This window comes from Centrocercus urophasianus, unplaced genomic scaffold (assembly GCF_019232065.1).
Source record: "Centrocercus urophasianus isolate 14NV4802_14NV808 unplaced genomic scaffold, USGS_Curo_1.0 seq_15, whole genome shotgun sequence".
NCBI classification, from domain to species: Eukaryota; Metazoa; Chordata; class Aves; order Galliformes; family Phasianidae; genus Centrocercus; species Centrocercus urophasianus.
The window spans coordinates 42793558-42819295 of NW_024884697.1; the positions used below are offsets into that span (position 1 = coordinate 42793558).

The 25738-nt window shown below is 43.2% G+C and overlaps 1 protein-coding gene across 3 annotated transcripts; it reads left to right on the forward strand.

Moving 5' to 3' along the window:
• Positions 1-1893: 1893 nt before the first annotated feature.
• Positions 1894-24518, forward strand: NUDT4 (nudix hydrolase 4). Of its 3 annotated transcripts, none has more exons than XM_042815634.1 (5): positions 1894-2068; positions 13487-13597; positions 19758-19802; positions 20318-20405; positions 21072-24518. In XM_042815634.1, the coding sequence occupies exons 1-5, from the start codon at positions 1970-1972 to the stop codon at positions 21272-21274; spliced, it is 546 nt and encodes a 181-aa protein (XP_042671568.1). In that variant the 5' UTR covers positions 1894-1969; the 3' UTR covers positions 21275-24518. The 3 variants fall into 3 exon arrangements, with proteins under 3 accessions (XP_042671568.1, XP_042671569.1, XP_042671570.1); XM_042815635.1 differs by having other exon boundaries at positions 1896-2068; positions 20321-20405; XM_042815636.1 differs by lacking the exon at positions 1894-2068 and adding an exon at positions 11999-12632.
• The last annotated feature ends 1220 nt before the right edge of the window (positions 24519-25738 follow it).

The window sequence follows — 25738 nt, forward strand, 5'->3', positions numbered from 1 at the left end:
CTAAGAAACAGTGGTACAGAGACTAACTGCAGTATTAATTTAATTGCACTGTACCACACCCTGTTTTCTGCATTACAGACAAGTCTACAAATATTAGCATTACATACGTGCTTTTTGTCTTTTCCTTAGTGTTCTTGGAGGTTTCTGTTTCAACCCTGTAACCTGTAACCTATGTAACTACTAATTTGCAATACTAATGGGGTATCTGTCCTTCCCTTGCAAAAATATATAAACAATTCTGATTAGAGAACCATTAAATCGTTACTAGGACTATACACGGCCTGAGGTGTGACTGCTGACACATGAGACCTGGATCTGCTCTGAATGAGAAGGCAAAGAAAACCTCTAACCTTCCAGGCTAACTGCTAGGTGCTTTTTAGAATAAAATATATCTATACAAGTAAAATAATGTGTAAAAAGCAAATTAAATTTGTTGTTTCTTGACCTTTGGGCGCTTGACTTTACAGCTTATAACTTATAGAATAATTCAATATAATTTTGTTTTCCCACCTTCATATTCCACGGTTTTCAACTGTGACATTGCATAGCACCGTCACATTCAGTGTAAGCTCTGAAGAAAATCCAAGTGTTGATGACAACCAGAAGGGACTGGAGTGGTGAGGTACAGTTGTGTCTCAAAATGGACACAGGTCCCACCTGTCACAGGTCAGAAAGAGCGTAAAATAACAAACCTTAAGATGAAAAAGCATTTGGATTCTGGGGCAACAAAGCAGGTAGGATTGAGGCTTAGGTCCAATCTGCAAGCGCTAAGGTTTTCCTGCATATTCTGAATGTCAAGTAAGATCGAGGTTAAGGAAAATACTCATGGAGCAGCTCGGTTGGGTGACTGCCATAAGCAGCAGCAATCGCTGCCTTCCACCTGTCAGTGCAGCTGAGAGTTCTGAGAGCTGCCTGCACCCAGCGCCACCAGGGCACTGCAGGAAGGTTCCTCTCCCTGCTCTGCTTTTGGGCTGGGTTTTTGCAGGATCCCACGGTCACAGCGAAAGCAGCAGGGCCTCAGTGGAGGTGCGGGTGGGATATCCGGAAAAATTTCTGAGAGTTTAGCTGCACTGACACAGGCTGCGCAGAGAGAGGGTGGAGGCAGCTGTCCCTGGAGGTGTCCGATGAACCCGTGGATGCGGCGCTGAGGGACACGGTCAGCGGGCACGGTGGGGATGGCTGACAAAAAGATTAGTGGCTTTTCCCAGTCCTAATGATTCTAAGACTAGATCGTGCGGGCAGCAGACCAAAAGGCTGGGCCTTCTGTCTACCTCAGCTCCTGAAGCGCTATCTTCACACATACATACACACAGTCACATGCACGAAGCCTGCCGTCCCGGCCCGCAGGTGCGCCCCGCAGGGCCAATACAGCACAACCTCAATGCGAGGAGGCGGAGCCGCTCCCTCCCGGCAGCCCCACATCTCAGCGGGGCTCCGACCGGAGAAACCCTCACCCCGCCGCTTCGCCCCCAGCCCGCGCCGCGCAGGGCTGGCCCTGGCCCCGCCCACTCCGGGGCCGCCGCCGCTCCCCTCAGTCCCCGCGGGTGACTAAGCACGCCGCCGTGACCGGCCCCCTACCTTCCCTCCCGCCCCTGCGCCCCGCCCGCCGCCGCGGACCGCCCCCACTCCACACTCCCTCCCCTCGCTGCGCCTGCGCGGTTCGGCGCGGCGCGCGCGGGCGCAGGAATGTGCGTTCCAGTTAAATAGTGGGCGCAGGGGCGGCCGCCGCAGCGCTCGGGCGCGGGGCGGCGGCTCTCGGCCGGGCCGGAGCGAGCGGAGCGGGGCCTCCATGGCGCGGCGCGGCCGTTGGGGCGGTCGCAGCGGTGCGGCGCGGCTGTGACGGGCGGCCGAGGGCCGGCCTTTCTCCCGCCCCGGCGCCTAGCGGGGCCCTCGGCGGCGGAGAGCGGCGTCCCGGGGCGGTCGGAGAGGAGCCGTGGCGGCCGGGGGCTGCCGGCGGGTCACCGCCTCTATGATGAAATTTAAGCCGAACCAGACGCGGACGTACGACCGGGAGGGCTACAAGAAGCGGGCGGCGTGCCTCTGCTTCCGCAGCGAGCGGGAGGACGAGGTGAGCCCGGCACGTGGGGCAGGGGGGCGGGAGCCGAGACCCGGGCAGAGCGGGGCAGTGTGAGCCGGGCGGGGCTCCGCGGCTCTTTGTCTCGGCGCGGGGGGCACCGCCACGAACGGCCGTCCCCGCGCCCGGAGGAGGCGGCGGCGGTGTCGGCGCGGGGCGGGCGCGGCTCTCGCCCACCATCTTGGGGCTGTGGGGCGCGGGCCCACGTGCGCGGGGCGGCGGCGCCTCCTTTGTGCACGCCGGGCCCCGGGCGGCGCCCCGCGTAATGGCGGCCCGATGCGGGACGGGACCGCGGGCTGCGGGCATGGCGCCCGACCGTGGGGTTCCGTGGGGCGGGGGGCGCGGCCCTACCCGGGGGGTGGGGGGTGAGCTTAACACTGTCCCGCCTCGCGATCGGCTTCTGCGGGTTTTAATCGTTATTTTTCGGTCGTCGGAGGCAGCGCGGTGCGGTGTTGCGGCAGAATCGGGAGGTGGCAACAGCCCTGCCCTATATCCCAGCCAAGGTCAACGGCACCGGCCGTTATCTGCGAACTTCGCTGATGGATGCGTTACACAATGCGTCTCCGTACTGTCTGGAAGCACACCCTGTCCTGGCTTTCGTTCTTTTCTTTTTTAATGCCTTGAAATACGCCGGTTACGGCTTACGTTTGTTCTCCTTTCCCCGTGGGCTGGGAGGAGCGCTCGCCCCGTGCCTCCTGTCAGTGAGGCACGTGTGTTGCGGGGCCCTCAGCGCCCGGCGGGGAGAGGCCGCATCTCCCAGCGCTGAGCAGTGCCTCCGGGAATCAACCCGAGTGGCGTTCTGCTTCGTGTTATCCCGTGTGTGCTGTCGGTGCAGCCTCAGGAGCGATCTGATCGGGCTTTGCTGGGTGTTCTAATAGAGAAGAGTGCTCGGCAGAGATCTTGCCAGCTCCTGCTGTGCTGCGTAAGAATGGCACTGCTGAGCACAGAGGTGCTGCGGGTGGAGCACCTGTACAGCTGTCGCAGGCTGGGCTTGGCACTGCCGAGCAGATGTGTTGCAGGATGGGGTAAGGTGGGTTCAGGGCATACATCAAACGTGTGGTAACAGCGTTGCCTTGTGATGTGTTGCTTCCTGAAAAGCAGAGGTCATGTGCTAACCTGGGTCAGATGTTTCCCGAGTGCCAGTTCTACCACCTCGCTGCAGAGCCTGTGCTCAGTGTATTGTGGCTGCTGTTTGTATCACCAGCTGTGTGCCTCAGCTGGATGAGTGAGATATGCTTGTGATGTTCCTGAACACTGTTCTCTAAATACACTTCAGTGTAGGTCTGCTTGAAATGCTACATCTTCTGTGCTTCCTTTTCCATTCTCTGGAAATGGTGCTGTCAGTTTTCACCTGACCTGACTCTCCAGGCCACTCCAGGTAGGGGAGCTTTTGCTCCAGAGGAGCCACGAAGGCAGTGGTACCTGGGATCTGCTGCTGTCTTCTCATACAAACCGAAGAATCATCCTTCATTTTTGCCTTGCCTCTGTATGGCTGCTTCATGTCCAGTTATGTCTGTTCTTCACCTACTTTTATTTCTCCTTTCTAGTACTATGATTTGGTTCTTCAGTAGACAGCAGCTGTTCCCTAACAATGTTTTGATGGACTTTGAAGTCTTAGAACCACCTCTTCTAACACCTTTTTTTTTCCATTATTCCATTTTTTTCATCTACTTTAGTTTGATACCACTATTTCTTGAATGTAGGCTACAGGGTTGTTTTGAATGGAATCCCACTGCGTTGTGCAGATGGCTACTAATACCTGTCTCCATACCACAGAGAAAAATACTATAGATCCTGTCTTTATCATAACTGCAGAACTTTTGTGTACTCATCCCTTGATTAGAAGTGATATCAAATACTCAGGTTGCCTTCTACTTGTTATATTTCTGCTGGAGCAGAAAGTTATTCCTGCATACTGGATTCACAACAGATTCTTCTTAACCAATTGCGATTTTAATGGTGTAACTTCAGATTATCAACAGGGGCACTTTGCTGATTCATGGAGGCTTAAAGTAGCAGGCTTAAAATTTTCAGTAATAGATTTTTCATGGTTGTCCTCAATGAAGGCATCTACTGCATAAAACAGTATATGTCATCAGTCTTGCTGCAAAGTCTGCTCATGGCTTTTTGATGTGTTCCTTATCTATTCTGACCTTGTGCTGTCTTTGTAGTCTTGCTGAAGCCCATGTTACAGCTGAGTGTTACGGGTAACAAAGGAACATAATAGTTGAAAAAAGTCTGGTAACAAAGAAGGATAAACATATAAATAAATTGAAGGGGAAATGCATTACTTTCCTCTTTCTTCATTCAAAACGTAGGTGAGCTCTAGGGTATCTGTGAGGTGAGGGTGAGTCTGCTGAACCTTGCAAACAACTGGGAGCAGTCACTGAGCTCCTGCTGTCTGCTGCAGCACTGTCTGTTAGAGCTACCAACAGTCCTTGCTGCCAGGTTTGAGAAAAGCCACTTTTATTTGGTGTTAGGGGGTGGAAATGGGGCTGTAACCTATCAAATGCTGCTGCTTTGTCTGTAGAGCTGGCATTGCAGAATGAAGTATGTGCTTGCAGGGTAGCTGATGTGTGTCCAAATAGCTGCACCACTGCAAAAATCCTCCATTCTTGCATCATCTTTCAAAGGACCCTGTGTGTGTGTCAGTTTGCTGGCATAGCCAGCTTATCTTAGATTTTTGTAAACATCATGCTGTGATATTGCTTGTTGTTTTTTTTTAAAAAAAACAAAACAAAACAAAAAAAAACACCCTGGAAACCTAAATAGCCAAGAAATGTTGTCAGTTGCTTTGGAGATCTTGAAGTGTTTTAAAAGACCGTCTCTTAGACTGCTGTCTTTAAAGTGAAGCCTGTTTTGGTTACTTCAGTGCCATCATTTGGGCTGAGCACGATAGCTGGATATCAGATTAGGCACTGAGTCCTTCTGCCATTTGTAATCAAAATGAAACAGTAATTGAAGGCACTGTGCAATTTGAATTAAAAAAAAAATGCTGGAAATGAAGCAGGAGAAATCCCATGAAAAATGAAACAAGACTTTGAAGGTGAGAAATGTGGGGGCTGTGCATGGCATCTTCGCGCAGCAAGAAGCTGGTAGGTGTATGCTTAAGGCTGATTGGTATTCAGCGGGCTGGGATGGGCTGGCAGTTTGTCTGTGAAGAAATGCAAGTCTCTTGTGTGTGGCTCAGATATGGATGGCGCCTTCAGGATGAGCAGCAGGAGAGTCTCTTGCAGTGCCACAAGGGCTGGTGACTTCCCAAGTTGGAATTGCCTCTTTGTTGAATGCTGGCTTTGCACAAAGTGCAGCTGCTGGCTTAGGGTTGGGCCAGAGGATAGGTGAGGAAATGCTCATCTCTTAGAGTGGAGAACGAGACCAGGATGGCAAGTAGTAAATGTATTTTCCTAATCACTTAAAGAACCAGAATGAGTTAATTTTTGTTCTATCAACTGCATGTTATAGAAATAAACGAGCATTTATTTTTAAATACTTTGAATGTAAAACTTGAGTGTGTTCTAATTATTTTTGGCATCTGCAAGCAGTGATTTACATAATTAAATATAATACTGAAATCTCTAATTCAGTGATCAGCTGGCAGTTATTAGTGTCAGATCTAAAAAGTAGCTTCATATGTATTGTTAGCAAAAATTGAAGACAAAAGGCCCGTTCTCAATTTTCTTGTTTTGCTGGTCATTATTGTATAAGAGATGAAAATAGATGGGAATGGTTTCCTTGCACTTCTGAGACAGTATTGTCACATATGGGAAATGTAGATTTACTTACTTTTGTACTGTGTCAGGGGATGTACTTATTAATTATTGCCTTGCAACTTCATTTCAAAACACTTGGGTTCTGATATTGTGTAACCTTATTGGTCCAATTCATAGACTTTTATTTCTTTGGCTGTAGAACATCAAGATTTAAGAAACTGGCATTGAATTTGCCTTGGTCCTCGTGATAGCTGTCTTGTCACTTAAATAGTGCTCTTCAAGTGTTTAAAACTATAGCGCAGTGCTCTTCAGTTTTCTGAAACCATAGTGTACATCCCCTTTGCCTTAACATTGGGATCCATCCATCCTGTTGAACTGCAGCTTGCGCTTGGAACAGTGCAAGCCTGAAAGCTGTGCAAAGCTCTGGGAGTTGAGCTGCCAGCCATGGGAGGAAGCTCCTGTCTTCCCACGTGCCTCTTTAGGTGTTGAAGCCAGTCAGCCACGAGCTGTTTCTTAAGAGAAAACCTTGAGTACGGTTTTCAGTACCCATGGTATTACTTGCCCGCACCAGAATGAATGTGCTGAACGAGTGGATGGGTTGAGGGAAGAAGGAAACAAAGCTGTACCTGCCAGACACAAGTGAAACAAAACCTAGTTTGTGTTGCCATGTTTAAAAGCTGAATTTCTGAATTAATAACAGTTGTTTAGACACTCAAGAAACTATCTTCTTTAGCTTACTTGCAGCATCCAAGGTTTACTTTGAGGATTTACACTGCAGGCTAAACTTGGTTAGTTCTGTGGTGTGCAAATTTCAATGGTGCCATTCTCTACAAAATAATAGAGTGGCAGGCATCTTCAGAAACTTTATGCGTACCTATGTGTGTGTCCATAAAGATGTTATATACACATACATCTCTTGATGGGATTTTCAGCAATATTTTCAGTATTTTTTTATAGATTTGAGTTTGGTGATGACACAAATGATGATATGTATTTTTTGTCTCATTGTAGAATGCTCTCAAAGTTTATTTTAATGAGGGGTGACATTCTCCATTTATTCCAGCTTGAAAAAAAGATGTTGGCTTTGGCCAGGCACTGACTTCATGGAACGCTACAACCTGATCTAGTGCTAAAGCACTTCACTGGAACTGCTCCTGTGAATTAAATATTTTGAGATCAATTTTGTCTCAAAGATGTATGGTTTTGTATTTGTATGGGAGGGGCAGTTCAAAGTATCTTAAATATGACAAAGGCTGAAAGCTAACTGGTACATGTTGAGAAGTAACCTTGTCATGTCTTAACCTACAGCTGAGTGGGTTCTCAAAGGCTTGGAGCTCCTGCTTCTTGAAAATTGCTTGGAAGCTGATCCCTTGGTCAGATGGATTATGTTGCTGAGTAACCAGGAAAGCTGAGTTCAGCTGCTCCAGATTAGGCCAGAGTTTCAAGTTACAAAGCAGTGGGCAGCAAGATGAAGTCTGGCTATTCTACCACTTCCGGGTGACATGTCGTCCTTGGTCTGCATTGACAGTAGAAGAGGGGAAGGCTGTCTGTAAAAGGGTTTGGGAGCTGACTGAGCCTGAGAAGTGAAATTAACTTCCATAGGCGTTTTGGGGTGGTTTCCTGGATTGTTTGCAGGGCTTTCTGTGGCCAGGAATATTTCTTTGTTACTCAGCTGGGTGCAAGATATACCCCCTTTATGGGACCTAAGTCCTGTCAGATGTGCTCTGCAGAAACATAGTAAAGCTCAGGAGGAGATGCAGAGTTACAGGTGACACCAGTGCTTGTTGACGTGAGGAAATGTGTAACTGCTAAAGTGCTGCAGTGGCACGGGGCTGCCGTGCCTGATATGAGCACTTTAGGCTAAGAACAGAACAAAGTACTTGAAATAGTTGGAGGAAGGGACTTCTGATTCAGTATAACAAGAAGTTGCTTAAATATGTGAATTTCATGTAAGGAATAATTTGTGGAGTAATGGAATTTGAATTGTGAGTTAAGGCAAAACCTTTCCTGAAAAAGGCTGATCTCCCTATTGCTGTATACCTTAAAATTGTAAGATCTCAAACATCACTTACAGAAATGACTTTGAAGTATTGTAAAATGTATGTGTATATTATTTATTCATTGTTCATCTTTTGAATGCTAGTGAAGTTGCACTGACTGATACCTTAATACTGCGTCAGTGCTTTGATCAGTGATCCATGCATAACGTTAGAAGTGTCATTTCAGACTTCAATGTTGTATGGGCAAAACACAGTTTTCTAGGTTGCTTTCAAGATGTTATGCTCAAGTTCCCCATCCCTTAGGTAAATACACTGCTAGTTACTATGCCATTTCTTTGCTTCTCTGCCACTTTATTCATTTCAACTAAATCTTTTTAAACCAGGCATAACTGAGCACACTGCTTTTTAGTTTTATGGAAAGTAATTCATTAGAGGTATTTGAATTTCAGTTGATCTGAAATGGGGTAGCTGGAGACGCGTGTTCCTGCCCCAGTTTGTGTTGACCTTTGTATGGTTGCATAGCCGTCAGCTTCCTGAACTCAGTGCCCCAGGGAAAGGGGGAAGAATAAAGTCTGACAAGTGTTTTTTCCACTACTATATAATATTTTGGGGAATGATTGCAGTAAAGATGAGAATTACAAGCAGGCAGTCTATGGAGAATGCTGTCAGGAAGGCAAAAGTGTATCACTTACTAAATGCTATCTGCATGGCATTGCTGTAGCAGGTTGCAAAGGTCCGCTGCATTTTTTTCAACTTTCTGGAGTCCAGAGTGAGATATTCTGGGGTAAGGATACTATGGCAGCCTACCATAAGGATACCATAGCCTCAGAAGAACTGAGAAACTATATCAGAGCTACTGAAACGAGGCAAGGATTCTTCAAATAATTAAAAAGTATCAGATGAAGGAAGTCTCTAGCTATAATACCAGGTTGAAATGTGCTCTCTAACTTGAAATGTGTACTTTCTACGTGCAGGGAGAATCCTGTAAGTGTGATACAAGTGTCTATTTTAATGTTCAATAGCGTATGTAAGAGATGCTTTTCCTTGCTTCTCAGTAACATTCTTGTGTTGGAGCACTCAAATTCATTCCCTCATACCTCTGAGGAAGCTCTTGAGTGAAAAAAACAAGTGGAGGTCAGGTTTCTGGGGGAAAATAGTCAAATATTTCCTGTTTGTTTCTACCCTGAGCATCTGGTAATGGCCACATTTAAACAGATGATAGGGTTTGGCTGACCCTTATGGCTGTATTTGGCTTCAGTCACCTTTGACTCTTCCAAGTAATTGTAGCTGGCAGAATGGCCCCATAGCCTGGACTTTTCCATGATGAATATGCTAGGTTAGATTATATTAATTTCTCACAAAGTGAGTCCTGATGTTTTCTTACAATAGAACTGGAAACTTTTCCTTCAAAAATATATTTCCAGCAGTTCTGAGAACATAACCTACTCTCTTTCCTCTAAGAGCATTTTGAAATTGTTACGTACCTGAGAGGTACCTCTTGTCCTTCCAGTTTTTCCCTCTACTTGATCAATTTAAAACCTCTGCAGTTTTTCATGTGTACTCAGCTTCATGATCTGTGTTCCTTTTCCATGTGTCTGCCTTATCCTTACCTTATCCATGCTATCCATGGGTTGTGGCTGTGTGCCCAAGCTGTGTGCTTTGGGCTGGTGCTGCGCATGCTCAGTGTGTGTTTGGAGTCAAGGGATTGACTCGTTTTTTTCCTCCTGAAAGTTGTTCCTTTTAAACTGTCAGTTCTATTGCATATAGAATGAATAAAGGGCTAGCATAGCTGTTCCTGTCAGGCAATTGAAATACAAGTTGGACATACAGGTTTGGCGTGAGTAATGGGAGAAAATGGGGTGTGCAGTGAGGAAGAGAAGAACGGACGTGGTTAGACTGGAAGGAGAGAGCCTACAAAGACATGGCAGCTTCTCTGGAACCCTTTCATCTGCAAGTATGTTTCTTGTTTTTTCTTTCGTGCAACTAATAAATCCCAAAAATGTGCATCTTCTGGTCTGTTTATACTATCTTCTGCCACTTCCTCTTCCATCACTTCAAGTCATCGGAAATTGTGCTTTGAAGTCAAGGAATCCAGCTGTGATAGCTTGCTTGTTATGTCTAGAAACCTTCAGCCTTACCCTTGGTTCATTGTTTTTACTGTTAGCTATTTTTAATCCAATTACTTCTGTAAGTTATAATGCTCCACAGTCAAAGAAGACACAAAGCTGTGGTACTTAGTAAAAATGTAAGGAGAAATAGCTTAGGGTTGTCATCTGTATTACTCTGGGCCGTTGGCTGTTTTAATCTTATGGAATATATATGGCTCCTAACTTCCACATGTTTCTTCAGACTCGAGGACATTAAGCAGGCCAAAACTTTGTCATCTTCTGGAAACTTTCAATTGTTTATCTGGAAGTTTAACATTTATAGTGGGCAAGTCCCATGATGCCACATGCTCTGTAGTTACCTTTGGTTTTTTGGTTAACCATCTCTTGGTTAAGCATACTGATAGCTGCTTATTACAAGTAGGCTGGCAAGCAGTTTCTCTTCCTTGCTACGCGCAAAGGTCATTGCTATTCCTGGACTTGAAAACAAGGTAAAAACTTAAGCTAGTAAGACCTAGTGGAAGAATCCTTCGTTTTTCTTCTCTTTGTTGAATTTTGCAGCTCTGCTGCCTGACTTGGCAGATAAAAAACAATAGTTTTACCTTAGTCTTTGGTATAAGGTAACCCTAATGGTATAACCAGGCAAGCAGATCAGATGCCATTGCTCTTTTAAAGAAGAGAAACAATTGTCTAATAAAGCTTTGACAGACATGAGAGAGACTGTGGTCGCTGGCAAGTAATATGATAAAAGTAATCTCGATCCTTTGAGATACAGGAGCCTTCCTTTGTATTCAGAGATACAGGATGCAGATTTCTCTGCATAGGAGCTGCTTGGTAGTACATACAAGGTAAAATTTGGTGTTCACAGGCTAGGAAAAAATAAGGGTGTGTTAGATTGTGCAGTCCTTATTTTCAGCAGAGTATTGCTGTCTGCCTGAAGATTATCCTACTCAAGAGGCAGGATGTTCAGGTGACCTGGATCTGTTCCCCTGTTTTGCACCTCTTACGTTGAAGGAGAATTAATTGATGGTTCTTTGCTGCCAGTCTTGCACCTTTTCTGCCAAGTGAGTGCATTTTGAAGCAGCCAGAGCTTTCTGGTGCATTCGTTAAGTGATCTGTGTAGTCCTTCCAGTACTGCGGAGTCTGTCTTTGACCAGTTACAGGTTGAAATACCTGAAAATTAAACCCTATATGGAATCAAAAACCAAGTAGGCTAGTAAGTGCAGGAGGTATGGAGTGCTTTTTAGCCTTACCATTCAATCTTAAAATTGGTAGTAAGCAACTCTCAATGTGTAGAAACTCACTACCACAGAGTATGTTGTTGCTAACATCCCCCAGGGTGGGTGTTTCTGGTGGGAAGGAGAAGTTGTGTGTTTCAAAGTCTCAGGGATGTAATTCAGTGTGGTCCCTTAGATTAAGATCATAAAAGCAGTGGGATAACAGGAAGCACAGAAGCAATGGTGGAAAGGTTAGTAGGGAGTTGGGAATTTGCCAAAATGTACTCTTAGGCAGTTGCACTTCTGAGTATATGTACAGCTCTGAAGCCTGTCAAGTAGAGTGGTGTATTTAACGTTATTAGATGCTAGATGCATTTGCTTCTCCTTTTTTAAAAGGGTAATTTAAAGTGAATAGGTATACAAACCCAGCCCAACAGACTATTGATTGGGTTAGCAGTAGTCAACAACTACATATAAAGGCATAAAACATTCCTGGCTTTATGCTGTGCTGCCAGGATAAGCAACCCGATTTATCCCTTAATAGTAATTAAGAACTTTATGTCTAGCTTAAACTAAACGAGTGCTGATTAAAACCATTCTATTAAGCTGGGAATGATTTAATATGAGATGATCATCCTTTTGTTCATCACAGTTGCTTTCACATGACTGCAGTGAGTGCGAGTTTGATGAGCAGAAAATAACGTGCTTGTGTGCATCCCATAGATGTATACAAACTCAACGTTTACAGTTGGGCTTTAAGCAATGTCACCATCCTCTTTGTAGTGATATAAGCATTCCACCTATGTGTTTAAGAACCTGCTTACAGCTACAGGCAACAGAGCTGTGTACCTGTTAGTATCAAAGGATACTGGTCAACAAAGACCTGATAAAGATCGAGATCAATATTCCTTTAGCTGACTGTTACTAGATAAGGTAAACAAGTAAAATATTTGAGTTAACTGAAAATCCAAGCATATAAATCAGGTATTAAGAATGACTTTTGTACTAAATGATGGTCTCTGTTGTGTTCCTGATTTAGCATAGGAAGAAATGAACTGGTACAGTAGAGAATCCTGAAGAGCTGAACAGCTCTTGCAATTAATATTACAGTCAGCAGATATTTGTCACAGGGCTTACCTTGGTATGCTTCAATGTGTACCTAAGATGGTCATAATTACACTGTCCAGTTTCTGTAGGTGAACCTACACCATATTTCTTGAGTGCTGAAGGGACACAGTGTAGCTGTCATGCATATTACTGTTGCACTCGTGACAGAACTGTTGTTCCTCTTAATTAATTGAACAGGAGGTGAATTCAGAGGCAGTTAGTGGGGGCAGAACCGTCCTTTGAGTCATTTGCCATCAGGCAACAGGTAAACGTTTCAACTAAGGTTCTTGTTGCAAATCTTGTCACAGGTTTTCAAGACCCAAGTATTGGTCTGGTCCCAAGTATTGATCCTTGAACACCTGTCCTGTAACTTCAATGTGGTGCCAAAGTGTTGCCTGGAACGTGCAGTGTTCATCTAGGTACACTGATGATGATGGAGCATGTCTTAGAAGCAGTGCTATTCATTTTTGTGTAGTCTTGAATCAAGATATCGCTTTTGTATTTCTCTACTGTAGATTAATCTAGAAGCAAAGCATCCTCACCCTTAGTATGTTGTGCAGGTACCTGAACATGCTGTCAACTCTGAGCAGTGGTTAGTAAATTGGTATTTATCAATGGTGCAACCAGGTGGCACACAAATATACATTTTAATGTCACTTAGAATCTGCTAACAAACTTAGGAGTCATTTAAAATTCAGTATGTTCCAGTTTTTCCTCTTAGAGAAGTGTTAGAAATTGAACAAGAGCCAATGAAGTGCTCTTTAATTTAGTTATGCAATATTGAAAGCTTACCGTGTTAATATCACACTTCGGTTAATGAAAATAAGCTTGTTTAAGGCTAAAAATTGTAGATATTTTGAGAAGGCCAATTCTTTAGCCAAAATATCCCATTTCATACAAATTAATTTATATATGATGATGATATCTTAATTTTTACCTCTTGTTTAGTGATCTTGGGGGTTGGTATTTAGATGTTTTGCTGTATGCCTTCATTCTTATGCACATTGTATTATGTACCTTTCATACTGTATCCAAGCATCTGAAGAAAGCGTGTCTATGAAACAACTGTGTCTTGACTTTGTATCAAAAAAGCTGATGTTAATGTTTTTTATTGTGGTTTTAAGTGCTTCTTACAACTCCTGGTTACTTCTTATGTTTTGTTTTTGAAGTCTATAATCCATATGCCCAAGTGAATAAGTGTGCTACGGGAAAAAGTGGTACCAAGATTCCTGAGTTAAAAGCTATATTTAACAGTCATTTGCATTATTTGTAGGTGCTCTTAGTAAGCAGTAGCCGATACCCAGATCAGTGGATTGTTCCAGGTGGAGGAATGGAACCAGAAGAGGAACCTGGAGGAGCAGCTGTCAGAGAAGTGTATGAAGAGGTAACAAAAAAATTCCAACTACTTCATTGCAAAATGGCTGAGGTAGGAAAGGAAAAGGATCTTCGGAGGTCACCTCCAATCCTTGCTCAAGCAGAGCCACCTAGAGCCTGTTGTCCAGGATCATGTCCAGATGGCTCTTAAATATCTCTGAGGAGAGGGGTTTGTGCAGTCTCTCTGGGCAACCTGTTGCATTGTACAGGAAGTACAAGGTTTTACAGAGAGCTGGTGTGTGCTAGAAAGAGAATGAAGTACAGGATATCCAATGTTGAACAGCTTTGTAATCCCAGTATGACAGAGCACATTAATGTTGTTGCTAATTGTCAACATGCTAACGCGTTATTTCAGTGCTTTTCTCTTTTTCTGAGTAGCTGTGCTACCTGGTGCTTTAGCTTGCGTACCCTTAAGACTCTTAGCTTTGTTGTGGAGGCATGGGAACTTGATGTAAATGTAGTTTGCCTGAAATTTCCTTGCCTTTTGGTGTCAGAATGAATTCTGTTTGCTCTAATTTGTTGAATCTTTTCCCATCTTATGCGGGGAACAGACTAATTTGATATTCAGTTCTCTTTAGCAACCCTCATGCAGCAGGATTTCAACATAAATAAGCCTTGTTGATTGAAGATTATTCCAGATTTTCTTGCTGTATTCAGTTTTGTTGTAGGGGCCAGTTTTGAGCAGCCCAAGATGAATTCAGACAAGCGCTCCCTGTATTTATAAAAGTGAAGGAGGCTGCTTCAAAGCAGTCAAGCCCCACTTGAAGGGGGCAAAGACCCAGGCTCCTCTGCAGGAGAGGCAGTAAAAGAGCCTCTAGGGAAAATCGTGATATCTTATTATCTCATAGAAGTTGTCTGGGGGCTTGACCAGAATACCAGCGCTTAGGCTTCTGTGTGCAGGCAGTGCTAGGCATAGAGCTGTCAGGTTAATGCCGTAGCAAAGTAGTGTAGTGGTGAGTTGTGACACAGAGGCTGATACTTAGTTTTCTGCTACGCGTGCTTCTGCTCTGAGAATATTTTTGAGGAGTACTTCAGGTCATGGTCTTGCTCACAAATTTCTGCGGTGCTGCCTCAAAAGAGGTGTGAAGTTTAGGAGAGTGAGGCTGGGATAGCAAAGGAGTAGGGGTGAAATATGGCCGAGGCCCAGTCAGGCTGCACACAGTGCCCAGACATGGAAAACTTTGTGGCTGCTTCATACAGAGAGTAAAAATCTGACTGCTCCTGATTTTGTGTCCTTCTGGAATTGCTTTCAGATCAGCAGGGGAAAAAAAAAAAAAGGGACAAAAAGTTTTTAAAAAAAAAAAAAAAAAAAAAAAAAAAGCTGTCTCTGTTCTATGAAGTGATCCCTCCATAGCAGAGTTTTGTCCTTGCCCCTTCTTTGTCAGAGCAAAGACTTTCCTATACATCACTCAGTACAACAACTTGAAAGGAGGTTGTGGTGGGGGTTGTCCTCTTCTCCCAGATAACTGACAGGACAAGAGGGTATGGCCTCAAGTTGCACCAGTGGAGGTTCAGGTTGGATATTAGGAAGAATTTCTTCTCAGAAGTAGTGGTTGGGCACTGGCACAGGCTGCCCAGGGAGGTGGTGGAGTCACCATCCCTGGAGGTGTTCAAGAATTGTGTGGATGTGGCACTGTGGGGACCTGGTCGGTGGGCATGGTGGGGATGGGCTGATGGTTGGGATGGTTGATCACAGAGATCTTTTGCAATCTTATGATTCCATGGTGGTGGTCCTGGTCAGGAATTGTATCACTCTTAAATGATTGTTCTGTGGGTTCTTCACTGTGTATTCTTGTCCTAGTAGAAAAAGTGGAATGGATAGAGAGCCATATAAAAATGAAGTTCCAATCTGCTAGGCAAATCCACAGGGGGAAAAAAACCAGGATACTGTGTGTAGAATGCTGAGCACATCTGCAACGTACAGATCCAGATGTGAATTAAAAAAAAAAAATTGTTCCTGATACAATTTGACTTATCCTCATCTGAAATACTCCTGCAGTCAAAATGCTCAGCAGGACCCTTCATGATAGAAAAGCTGTGTGTTATAAGTGACTGAAAAAAGGACTGTGTATCATCTGTGTTCATACACCACAAAAGTAACTTTCTGAAGTTAAAGCTCCTGAGAGGTGCTGCTGTGGGCATCTTACTCACAGGCAAATGAGCTTTTATTCATTCTTATGACAGTGGCTATGCTTTTTTTAATGTTATTCCAGAGTAAGGCATGACCTGGTAGCCATATTTGGCTCTTTGCTGTGCTTTTAAGTACATCAAGGTTTTTCATAAGCCAGTGGCTTCAGTGAGCAAAAATTATTTGGCGATGCTTGTTCAACAGCTTGAGAATTTTCAGCATTTTGTAGAATCATTGAATGGTTTGGGTTGGAAGGACCATTAAGATCTCTAGTTCCAACCCCTTGCTATAGGCAGGAACACCTCCTATCAGATCAGGTTGCTCAAAGCCCCATCCAGCCTGGCCTTGAGTGCTTCAGGAAAGGGGCATCCACAGCATCTGTGGGCAGCCTGTTCCAGTGTCTCACCACCAGTCACAGTAAAGAATTTCTTCCTAATATCTGGCCTAAGTCTACTCTCTTCCAGTTTAAAGACTACATGCCCTCATACGAGTCCTTCCCAGTTTTTCTGTAGGCTCCCTTCACATGCTGGATGGCCATTTGATAATGAACACTAAAAGTTCATGGCCCAAACCAAAATACAATTAAGCTACAGGCTGAATCTTGTGTGCTGCTGTAAGACTGCAAGGTAAAGCACCGTTCTTAATGAACACTGGTTTTTCAGGGATTTTACTTGAGCCATGGAAATTCACATTAACCATTTTAGAGATGCATGTCCTTTCTATTTTTACACTGAGGTCAATGTCACCTGGCAAGCTGGTTACAGTGCAGTGAAGTGAACTGTTAAGAGTTTTGTGAATGAATAAACTTCAAAGCAGGCACACTGTGGCACTCCTTTGAACCGTGTTCCTTTGGTATTGGGTCACGCACAAACTAACCGTCAGCATCCATTAATTTATTACAAGAGACACTGATAGCAGGTGTTGTAAGGATCATTCTTAGTGGTAGGAGCAGTGTGTTCACAGCTCACACTCACAGTGTGTTCGCCCCACTGGCTCTGTATATCCCTTGGTTTCCCACAAAAAGTGGTGTATTTAAAAACTCTTTGTTTTTAAAACCCAAAGGACAAATGCAGTCAAAGCTATGTGCACTGCAGTTCTTCCATAGTCAGACTGAGTCGTTCCTGTTGGGTTTGTTTTTTGTCTTTGAGTTCTGTTCATGCTAATGTTGCTTTTTTTTTTTTTTTTTCTCCAGTAAATAAATTTTAGTATGAATTATTCTTTCTTTCTGATCCAGTATTGTGGTTACATGGTATAAATTGAACTGTCATTTTGTGGGTTACAGTAGTTAGTCACTTGTCAATTCTTTAGATACAAACTTTTACAAACCTGAAATAGAATATCAAAATGAAGTTACAGTGCCAAGCAGTCCCATAAGGGTACTACACCTTGCTTAAATGCAGAGCTGCTTTGTTACTCAAGTTGGAGCTTAGTCTTTAATCGGGTGGCATGATGGCTGGAAATGGGAAGGGCTTGCACATGCAGTGTTCAAAGGGAAATCTGACACTGAAGGGGATGAGATGTTCGGCTGGCCTCTCAAAAGGAAGGAGTACCCTCCCACTGCCTTTTCTTCTGTCACACACAAAAAAGAAAGACTCTTGCTCTGTTTCTGGTTAGTGTATTGAGGTGTCAGCCAAAATACATCCATTTTCCCCCCTGACCTGTGGAAATACAGCTCTCTGAGAAGAGGAGGCTGCTTCTGAATAATGTGCAGTGACCATAGAAGTGCCAGTAATGTTATCTAAGACCTCTCACAAGAAACAAAAGGATCTGCTCCAGCTAGTAGCTAATACTACATTGATCTATTTAAAAATAAAAAATAAAAAACCCTCTTAAATGGGATTGTACAGTGGTACAATGAAACCCTTTTAAGTTCTAAAAGTGTGTGAGAAAGAGCAGGAATAGCCTTGCACTGTGGCCATCCAAGTGCCATCCAACAGATCCCACAGTTGAAATGACTCTTAAATGATGTGGGTTTTAAGCGGCTTTCTATGTTAGTTTGAAAGTTCCAGCAGGACTCTTGCTCCATCTACAGGAAATACAAGGCAAGCCTGATTGCACCTCTGATGCAGTGCAAGATTGGGATCTGCCAACAGTGAGTCCTCCAGGCCGGGAGGGCTATGGGATGAAGTAGTTTGTATTCTTCCCTGTGGCTCCACTTAGACTAGCGTTACAGCATATCTAAAGTTCAGATGTGAGAAGTTACTGTGTAGTGCTCATAGACTGACAACAGTAAAAGAAATACACCTTAAGGTTTTCTCTTGAAGTTGAGTGTCTCACTCAGCTGTTGGATTTTGTTGGATTATTAAACAGCTGTGTTTTAACTGCTCTGGGCTCATAATGGCCAAAGAAAGACAAAATTGTTTGCACCCTAAAACTTGTTATTGCATTGGGTTATGAGCTCAAAATTTGCAATGTGAGAACTTTATTGGACATTGCAGGAAAAAGCTGGTCCTCTTCTAGTTCCTCTAGGTCTCAGTTCTGACAGATTTTGAAGGCACCATGTTAAGAACCTGGAGAAAATGTTTTGGTTAAGGAAAGCACTTGAGTTTTCAAGTAGTCTTCACCTAATGACTCTTCTTAAATAATGGCTGCTGTTTTCAGCTGAGGTGAGAGTATCTTACTTTTAGAGGAAGAACCACAAGACTTCAGCCACTGCCTATACTTTAGAAGTAAAAGTTTTGAAAGCTGCTCCTGTCTGCAGAAATGATGCCCCATTTTGGAAGCACGTCTCTTTGCCTAGAGAGTGATTTGGAACTGGGGAGAGAAATCACATCTGGTGACGTCTGGTTACACAAAAGCTTTCATTCTTTCATTCTGAATTACTCGAGTATCTGTTTAAACCACTGATTTGAGTGGAGGCAGAACAGAGAAGCTGTTAAAATCAAGCAGATTCCACGTGGCTGTAGTGAAATAGATGGCAAATTAGACTGAATCTGGGGTACTAAGAAATGGGGAGAAATTGAACAACATGTGAAGAAAGCTCTAAGGTTGTATACAACTGTGCACTAACTTCAGGTCTAGTTCTTGCTCTAGATGTGCAGAAGACTGAGATGCAGAGGCAGAGAGCAGACTTTAATCAAAATTGCCTAATAAATAACATTAGCCATCTGCTTCCTTTAAAAAGGAAGACACAGAGCATTCACTTGTGAGATGCTGATTAGGCTTAGTGCTGAAGCCTGCCCAGTTGCCTGTCAGAGCTGCACACCAGAATGTAAATAAGATCCATATGGCCCTTTTACATAAAGGCATTGGTAACTTTGGTTAAAGCTGGAAACCAAGACTGAAGGCTAGAAAATGTCATGTTAGCACTAAGAAGCCTAGTTTTAAATATCAGTTACACAAGGAGGCAACATCTACATATGGCTTTATCTACCAGTAGGCTATACATGTTCATGTCTCAGAGGAACGTGCTCGGATTTATTTGGTATGAGTGGATGATCATAAATAACAGCTTGGAGGAAGCATTGTGTATTACTTCTGTGGAAACCAAGGCTGGAGCATCACAGGGATATAATGACTGCCTTCAATACAATACAAAAAGCTGTGACAGGTGCATTCACTGTCCAAAGGGCTTATTTAAGGTCTTGGAACAATACTAAAAGCAGAAGTTAGTAATGCTGTGGAGTTTGGGGAATATAAATTTGGTTGTAAGGTTAAAGGTTACATGCCCCAAACCATTTCCTGTGAAAATGAGTGAAAATTGATTGTGCTCTAAGAGCCACGTGGTTACCTGTACTTCAGTTCATTGCTGAATTATGAGGACTTGGAGTCCTCAGTTTCTATCAGAAATAGTAATGGAATTCTAATGATTCTGTCTCTAGATTGACCCGTATCCTTGAATTTTTCTCTTAGCCTGTTTACTTTCATGCTTATTTTTTCATCATTGGTTGTAGGTGCAGCACTGTAATTAAAACCTATGTTAAATAATTGCTTAAATAATCCTAATAAGAAAGAGTAAATCATTTATCCTGATTGTTACAGTATTTTGACTTTTTAAACTATAAAGCACATGTTAATGCTTCTTTTCCTGCCTGTTTTGTAGGCTGGCGTAAAGGGAAAGCTAGGCAGACTGCTCGGGATATTTGAGGTGAGCTATTTCTTTCAATTTGCAAAGACAGCTTATGTTTGGGCTTGGTTGCACTATTTGTTTTTTGTTGGTGTTGGGTTTGTTGGTTTTTTTGAGTTGATAACCTGCAGAAGGCAACTTCCACATGACAGAGTCAGACTTGTTGTACTTGTCTGTAATGTAGCAGTGCAGCTTTAATTGCTGCTGGAAGACACAGGAGGCTGATGTTGTTCTTTAACTGCCACATGATGTGTGCAGGCTTGAGTAAGGAGAGGCTTAGAGCCTTTCTAGAAAGTGGAAGTGAAACTGCATGCACTGACAGTCTTCAAACCTGCCTATCTTTTTGAGTCCAGTAGAACAAATGCCAGGTTCCCATACGTGAGTACGTACTGTTATCAGTGAGAATAAGAGCCAGTTTTGCTGGCAAGTATTTCCTAGGGTAAGTAACTTTGAATGTTACAGTTGTGGAATGTCTGTGATGTGGACAACTTTTTTTTTTTTGCTGTGAATTAAAACCTCTGCTTCTAACATTCAAGCAGAACCAGGATCGGAAGCATAGGACGTACGTTTATGTTCTTACTGTCACAGAAATACTGGAAGACTGGGAGGATTCTGTAAATATAGGTAAATGCATTCTCTCCTCACATGCTCCACTTAAAATGTTGTAGTTAGCAAATAATTTCACTTTCTGAAACGATTCTTTGATGCTTTGCCCTTTTTCAGGTGATGGTGCTTTAAGTGATGTTAACATCCATATACTCACAACATTTCTATGTCACTGAGTGGCACACAGCTGTATCTTGAAAACTGTGCTCAGTTTGTTTAGGTAGAGCAGATATATTGCATGCCAGCTTCCCTGTAGAGCAACACTGATTGTCTGTTACTTCAGAGGATCGATACGGGGGTGGTTTTGCTGCTACTCAAGCTCAGTGTGCAGGGATCATGAAGGCAGTGCTGCTCCATTCCTGCTCGGCCCAGGAACCATCCGCTGCTCTTTAGAGCACTGCCAGGGTTGACAGTGTAAGAGGGCAGTGTTGAGTCACTTAAATACCAACCCCTTCCTGTAAGGCCTACATAAACAGTCCCATAAGCTCCTGCCCACTGTCTGCTTTATTATGAACTGCTTCAGCAGGCTTAAGTGAATCTCTCGTGCTCATCCATTCTCTTCATGTCTTCTTAGTATGCTGTCTGATGACTTGAACTTCCCGAAGTAACTGGGATGTGATTGATCAGACAGCAACCTGCGGTGCCGTTAAACATCTTTTTTCTTTGTGTATTGTACTCCTTCAGGAAGGAAAAGAGAATGGTTTAAAGTAGAAGACGCAATCAAGGTCCTTCAGTGCCACAAGCCTGTTCACGCAGAGTACTTGGAAAAACTGAAACTGAGCTGTTCCCCTACGAACGGAAATTCTGTGGTTCCCCCTCTCCCAGATAACAACTCCCTGTATGTCACTTCTGCACAGACTTCTGGGTTGCCCTCTACTGTGAGATAAATGTTTGGATGACCTTTTTATTCACGCCATCGCAAGGGGAGACATCTTTGATTACACGCAGGCACCCGTATAACTGTCAGTTCTAAGTGAAATATGTGAAAGTGTCATCGTGTCGAGTTTATTTGAATGATTTTTCCTTTTTAACAATGTAAAATAGTATTTCAGCAAACCAAAGCCATATATGGATTTTTTTAAGATGCCTTAGTAGGCCATTTTTTAAGAGAGGAAACTTGAGTATATAAATTTCCATATCTGCTAAAATAAAGTATGCATCTAAGTGGTGTTTGGCTTATTTAAGACTTGTCAGTAGTTCTGCAAGAGTACTTGCTTAGAGAAAAGCGTGAGCAGCTTGTCTTATACTAAACTCTTATTGGGTATCTGCAGGTGAAGTGCTAAGAACTGAAGACTGCACTGTTTGGGGAGGTGGAGGCAGATATGTGACAGTGAAGCACACTGACCCATGTTGAGCTGTTGAGAGCTAAGGATACCAACACTAAGCACTGTTTGCCTCAGGCATCCAAAAAGTTGTCTTGTCCTGTGCAACCTTCACGTAATGTAGGACTAGAGCAGGGACAATAACTTCTGTTTTGCAATTACCAAACCCATTTGCTATACTTGGTCAACCATCAGAAAATGTATGTGAAGGTTGTTGTAGTTCCCTCCCTCATCCTTTTTTTTTTTTTCCTTTCAGCATTTTGGTGCACATTTTGTTCATAGTGCAATTATAATGGCAGGATCCAAAGCCTGCTAACCTCCAGTGACAAGCATCTTATATCATGTTCATGCAGTCTGTTATTTAAAAATGCTTGGAGGAAAATGGGACTTTAAGGTAAAGTGGTGTTCATTAGCAAGCACGTGCTCAAGTGTTGTGCCCAGTGGGAGTTGGTTGTGGTACTTTTGGGCCTTGGAGACAGGTAGGTTGATATGCTGGTGGAGGAATAATATTCCTTTGTCTTATTCAGAAGGCATGCTGAAAGCCCTGTATTAAAGTTAGCTCTTTAGTACTTGAGTTTTACTGTTTTAACATCAGTTGCTCTAGCATCTTGTAATAAACAGCTGGCCTCGTGGTGAAACTCACCTGGAATAAATGAGGTACCGCTGACAACTCCCCTCTGCTTTGTTGTTTTCTCCTCTTCTTCAGCCAAGATGAAACCTAAACCCACTGTAGGTCTTAATATGTTTCAACCATAGGATTACTCTTTCTGTGTATGTGTGTACGTGGCTTTCTTTTACAGGAACACAATCCAGTTCATATGAACACCTTAATTCTGAATTTCTTCTAGGATCTAAACCCAACTGTCCTCTCCAGCCAGTCAAAGCAGAGGCTGAGGTAAAGCATTACCTCGTGTGAAGTTTATTCTGGGTATAGCTCATTCTCTACACAGCATTTGAACCTTTGTAAATAGTCCAAATAGTAAATAGTGAGTGTAAAATGGAAAATAAATGTAATTTAAACCTTTTGTTACTCAATACACAAATGGTTAACTTCTACTTTTTTAACACAAATTGTGTAAAATGCTGCTATAAATTAAACTTTTTTGTGCTGTTACACTTTTTTAGGAAAAAAAAATGTTGCCACAAGTTACTCCTTAGAAAACCAACCTTGTGCCATATGTAAATGCAGTGGAACTAGGGAGACAGATGTTCTGATCTTTAATGCTGCTCTCTTTGAAGAGGCATAAATACTACTGACAAGAGGTGTGAGCCACAAAGCTGAAGACTTGTGAAATGTTGGGTAGGGCTGTCCATCCCTGAATGTCCTATTCCAGATCACTTCCAGAATGGGAAAGAACACAACTCTGTTCAGGTGTCTAAGCATAGAAGGTACTGCAGACAGCTGATCCTTGCCTTCAGTTACAAGGGGAAGGGCTGAACTTGGTGGTTTCAAAAGCTAAATAGCAAAGGGTGGAATTGAGCATTTTCTAGTACGTTCAGTGTGTGTTAAAGCTGCGCCCCCCTGTTGTGTGAAAGCACCTCTGGCTCTGCAGTTACCTTCAAAAGAGTGACAGATTCAGCTTTTTGGGCACTTACCTTTTGCTCACTTTTTTTGTTCAGTAGTCATTTGAATACTTTAAATTGAGCAAACTTGTACAGGCTTTCTTGTAACAAGATTCTATAGAAGATGTGAGAGCTAAAACAAGAATCCAGAGTTCAAGTCCTTATTCCTAAGACTGCTTCTGTCTCAGTTTCCAGTTCTTGGAATGAAACCAATCCAAGCTTGTATGAGATTTAGTGGTAATGCATGATCTTATTTTGTAACTCTCGAATTATGTATTTGATAATAATGTAAAAATGTACAGTATTGCTGTTACTAACAAACTCAGAGTTGATTGCCTATAAATATTTTGGTTATTTTTTTTGGTCACACACATTTGAGCTGTTCAGCAATGCCAGATGGGTTTTGAAGCAGCATTCATTGTATAAACCTCTTCAGCCTCTGTGCAGCCTTCAGAAGGAAACGCTGTGATGCTTAGTTTGACTTCCTCTCAGAGATGAATGTTCTGTGAATTGGACAAACCTGACTGCAGGTAAATTGAAAGCACTTCAGTTGTGCTGAAAGAAAACCATTTTAGTAAAGGAGCAGTGGTCTGGCTTCAGCTGTAATGAAATCTGACCCTAAGCTTAACAGAAAGGGTCTGTTTAGAAATCAGTTGGAAAGCTACAGGTGTTTTTCTAGTACCTATCCATTAAAATGTAAAGCCTTCTTATTTTCTGCACATCTCTATTTAGATGGTCCAAATCTGCTGTATAGGGAATGGACGTGGGACTGTCCTCATGCCATGAATTCTGTAAGACATACCCAGATTTGGTTCTCCAGAGGAGAGAGAAGTGTGTCAGCTGCTACTGTCAGAAAGCTGAGTTCATGCCACTGCTTCCTGCATTAAGTTCTGTCATTACAGTGGTAGCAAAGAGAAATTGCCTTAAAGTTTAAAAGCACACAGAAGAAGTAGTGAAGGACTGCACAGAGGCTGCTGAAGTGGAATATCTTATTTTGGTGCTTACTGCACCCTGCGTTAACCTGTCAGTAGTCTGCTAACAATGTGCTGTAAAAAACAAGAGAAGGCAAACTCTTGGTTTACTTACCACCATGGTTTGTGAAGTGAAAACTGAGGGGGGGTGGGGGGTGCAAAATAAGTTGTAAACATTTTGACCTGCTTGCATGGATTTTCTTTAAAGATTGATGTAAGAATTTTGACTTTTTATATTTGAGAAATACCAAAATAAAATCTAAATTAGTCCTGTGGATGGTGTGGTCATTCAATCTCAAATGCTGCATCTGCACTCCCTGTGCAAGACTTGCATCTCCTTTAAAATGCATGTAATGGGGGATTCATCTTTTTTCATGCTTCAAAACAACACAACTTGGAAGTGCAGCAACAGCTGCCATGTCCCTGCCTGTGGCATGGAGGGGGCAGAGCTGAGCCCTATCTCAAACACGATGCTAGGTATTCTTCTGCCCTTTGCAGCTAGTTGAGGAGCAGAGGCCACTGAGACTGGTACATGATCAGCTGCTCTCTACCTGATCCCCCATGCTCAACTGCCCTGCTTTCAGTGTCAGCTCTGGTTCCCATTAACTTTCCCTAGGTATCTGTTATGGTTCATTCTAGTGGACGGTATTAAGAAGCACAGATAGCACCTCATCCCTCTCACTGTAGCCTAGCCTCTGCTACAGCCACAAAGGCTTCCTACCAAGGTCTTTTTAGCTGCCATTCATCTGAATTCTGAAGATTTTGTGCCTGCATTCTGGGTATGCCCTGAGCAAAACTCACCTTTGAACATAGCGAATTACCAAACAACTGAAAGTACTACTAGGGTCAGTTCACTGTATCATGTTCTTTAAGATGAACCTGCCTTTACTGCATGGAATGTAAAACTACAGCCACCCTTCATCCTTGGGGGAGTGTTCAAGCTGTTTCCACTGCCATCAGCTATATGCCCTAAGCTGTTCCTGCAGGCTTTGACAGGAAAGGTGCTGATATGTGGCAATGAACTCCATTACAGCAGACGTAATTATGAGCTATGCTAGTGCTGTAACATGGCTTAGCAACACTTAATAGACCTGCCAATTATTCTGCGCTGTAGTATCCAAATTGTGCAGTGTTACAGTAAAAGTCTTGGGCTAAAAAAGGCAGATACAGGCAGGCAAAGCTCTGAGCTTGTGCACCACAGCTTTCCTCCCCATAGAAATGAGAAAAAAACACAAACAAAGTGACTGATGAGAGAAGTTAACGTTTCCTTATTTTAAGAGATGATGAGTACTGGGAAGTTGCACTGCACAGCGGTGGCAGCCTGCTGCAGTTAAATGAAGCTCAGTGTCTATGTAATGAATAATCACTCTTCCTTTTATTTCAGTGTCATATTACATTACAGTCAAGACATGTTATTGACAAAACCTACCAGACATTTTACTTTAAATGTAACCCTCAAAAAAAAAAACAAAAAAAAAAACCAAAAAGAAACAAA

Bases quoted from the DNA above. Each gene is read 5' to 3' on its own strand.
- NUDT4 (XM_042815634.1), top strand. From the start codon at position 1,970: ATGATGAAATTTAAGCCGAACCAGACGCGGACGTACGACCGGGAGGGC. The intron at 2,069-13,486 runs GTGAGCCCGGCA...CATTATTTGTAG, and splicing joins GCAGCGAGCGGGAGGACGAG to GTGCTCTTAGTAAGCAGTAG. The intron at 20,406-21,071 runs GTAAATGCATTC...GTACTCCTTCAG, and splicing joins GGAGGATTCTGTAAATATAG to GAAGGAAAAGAGAATGGTTT.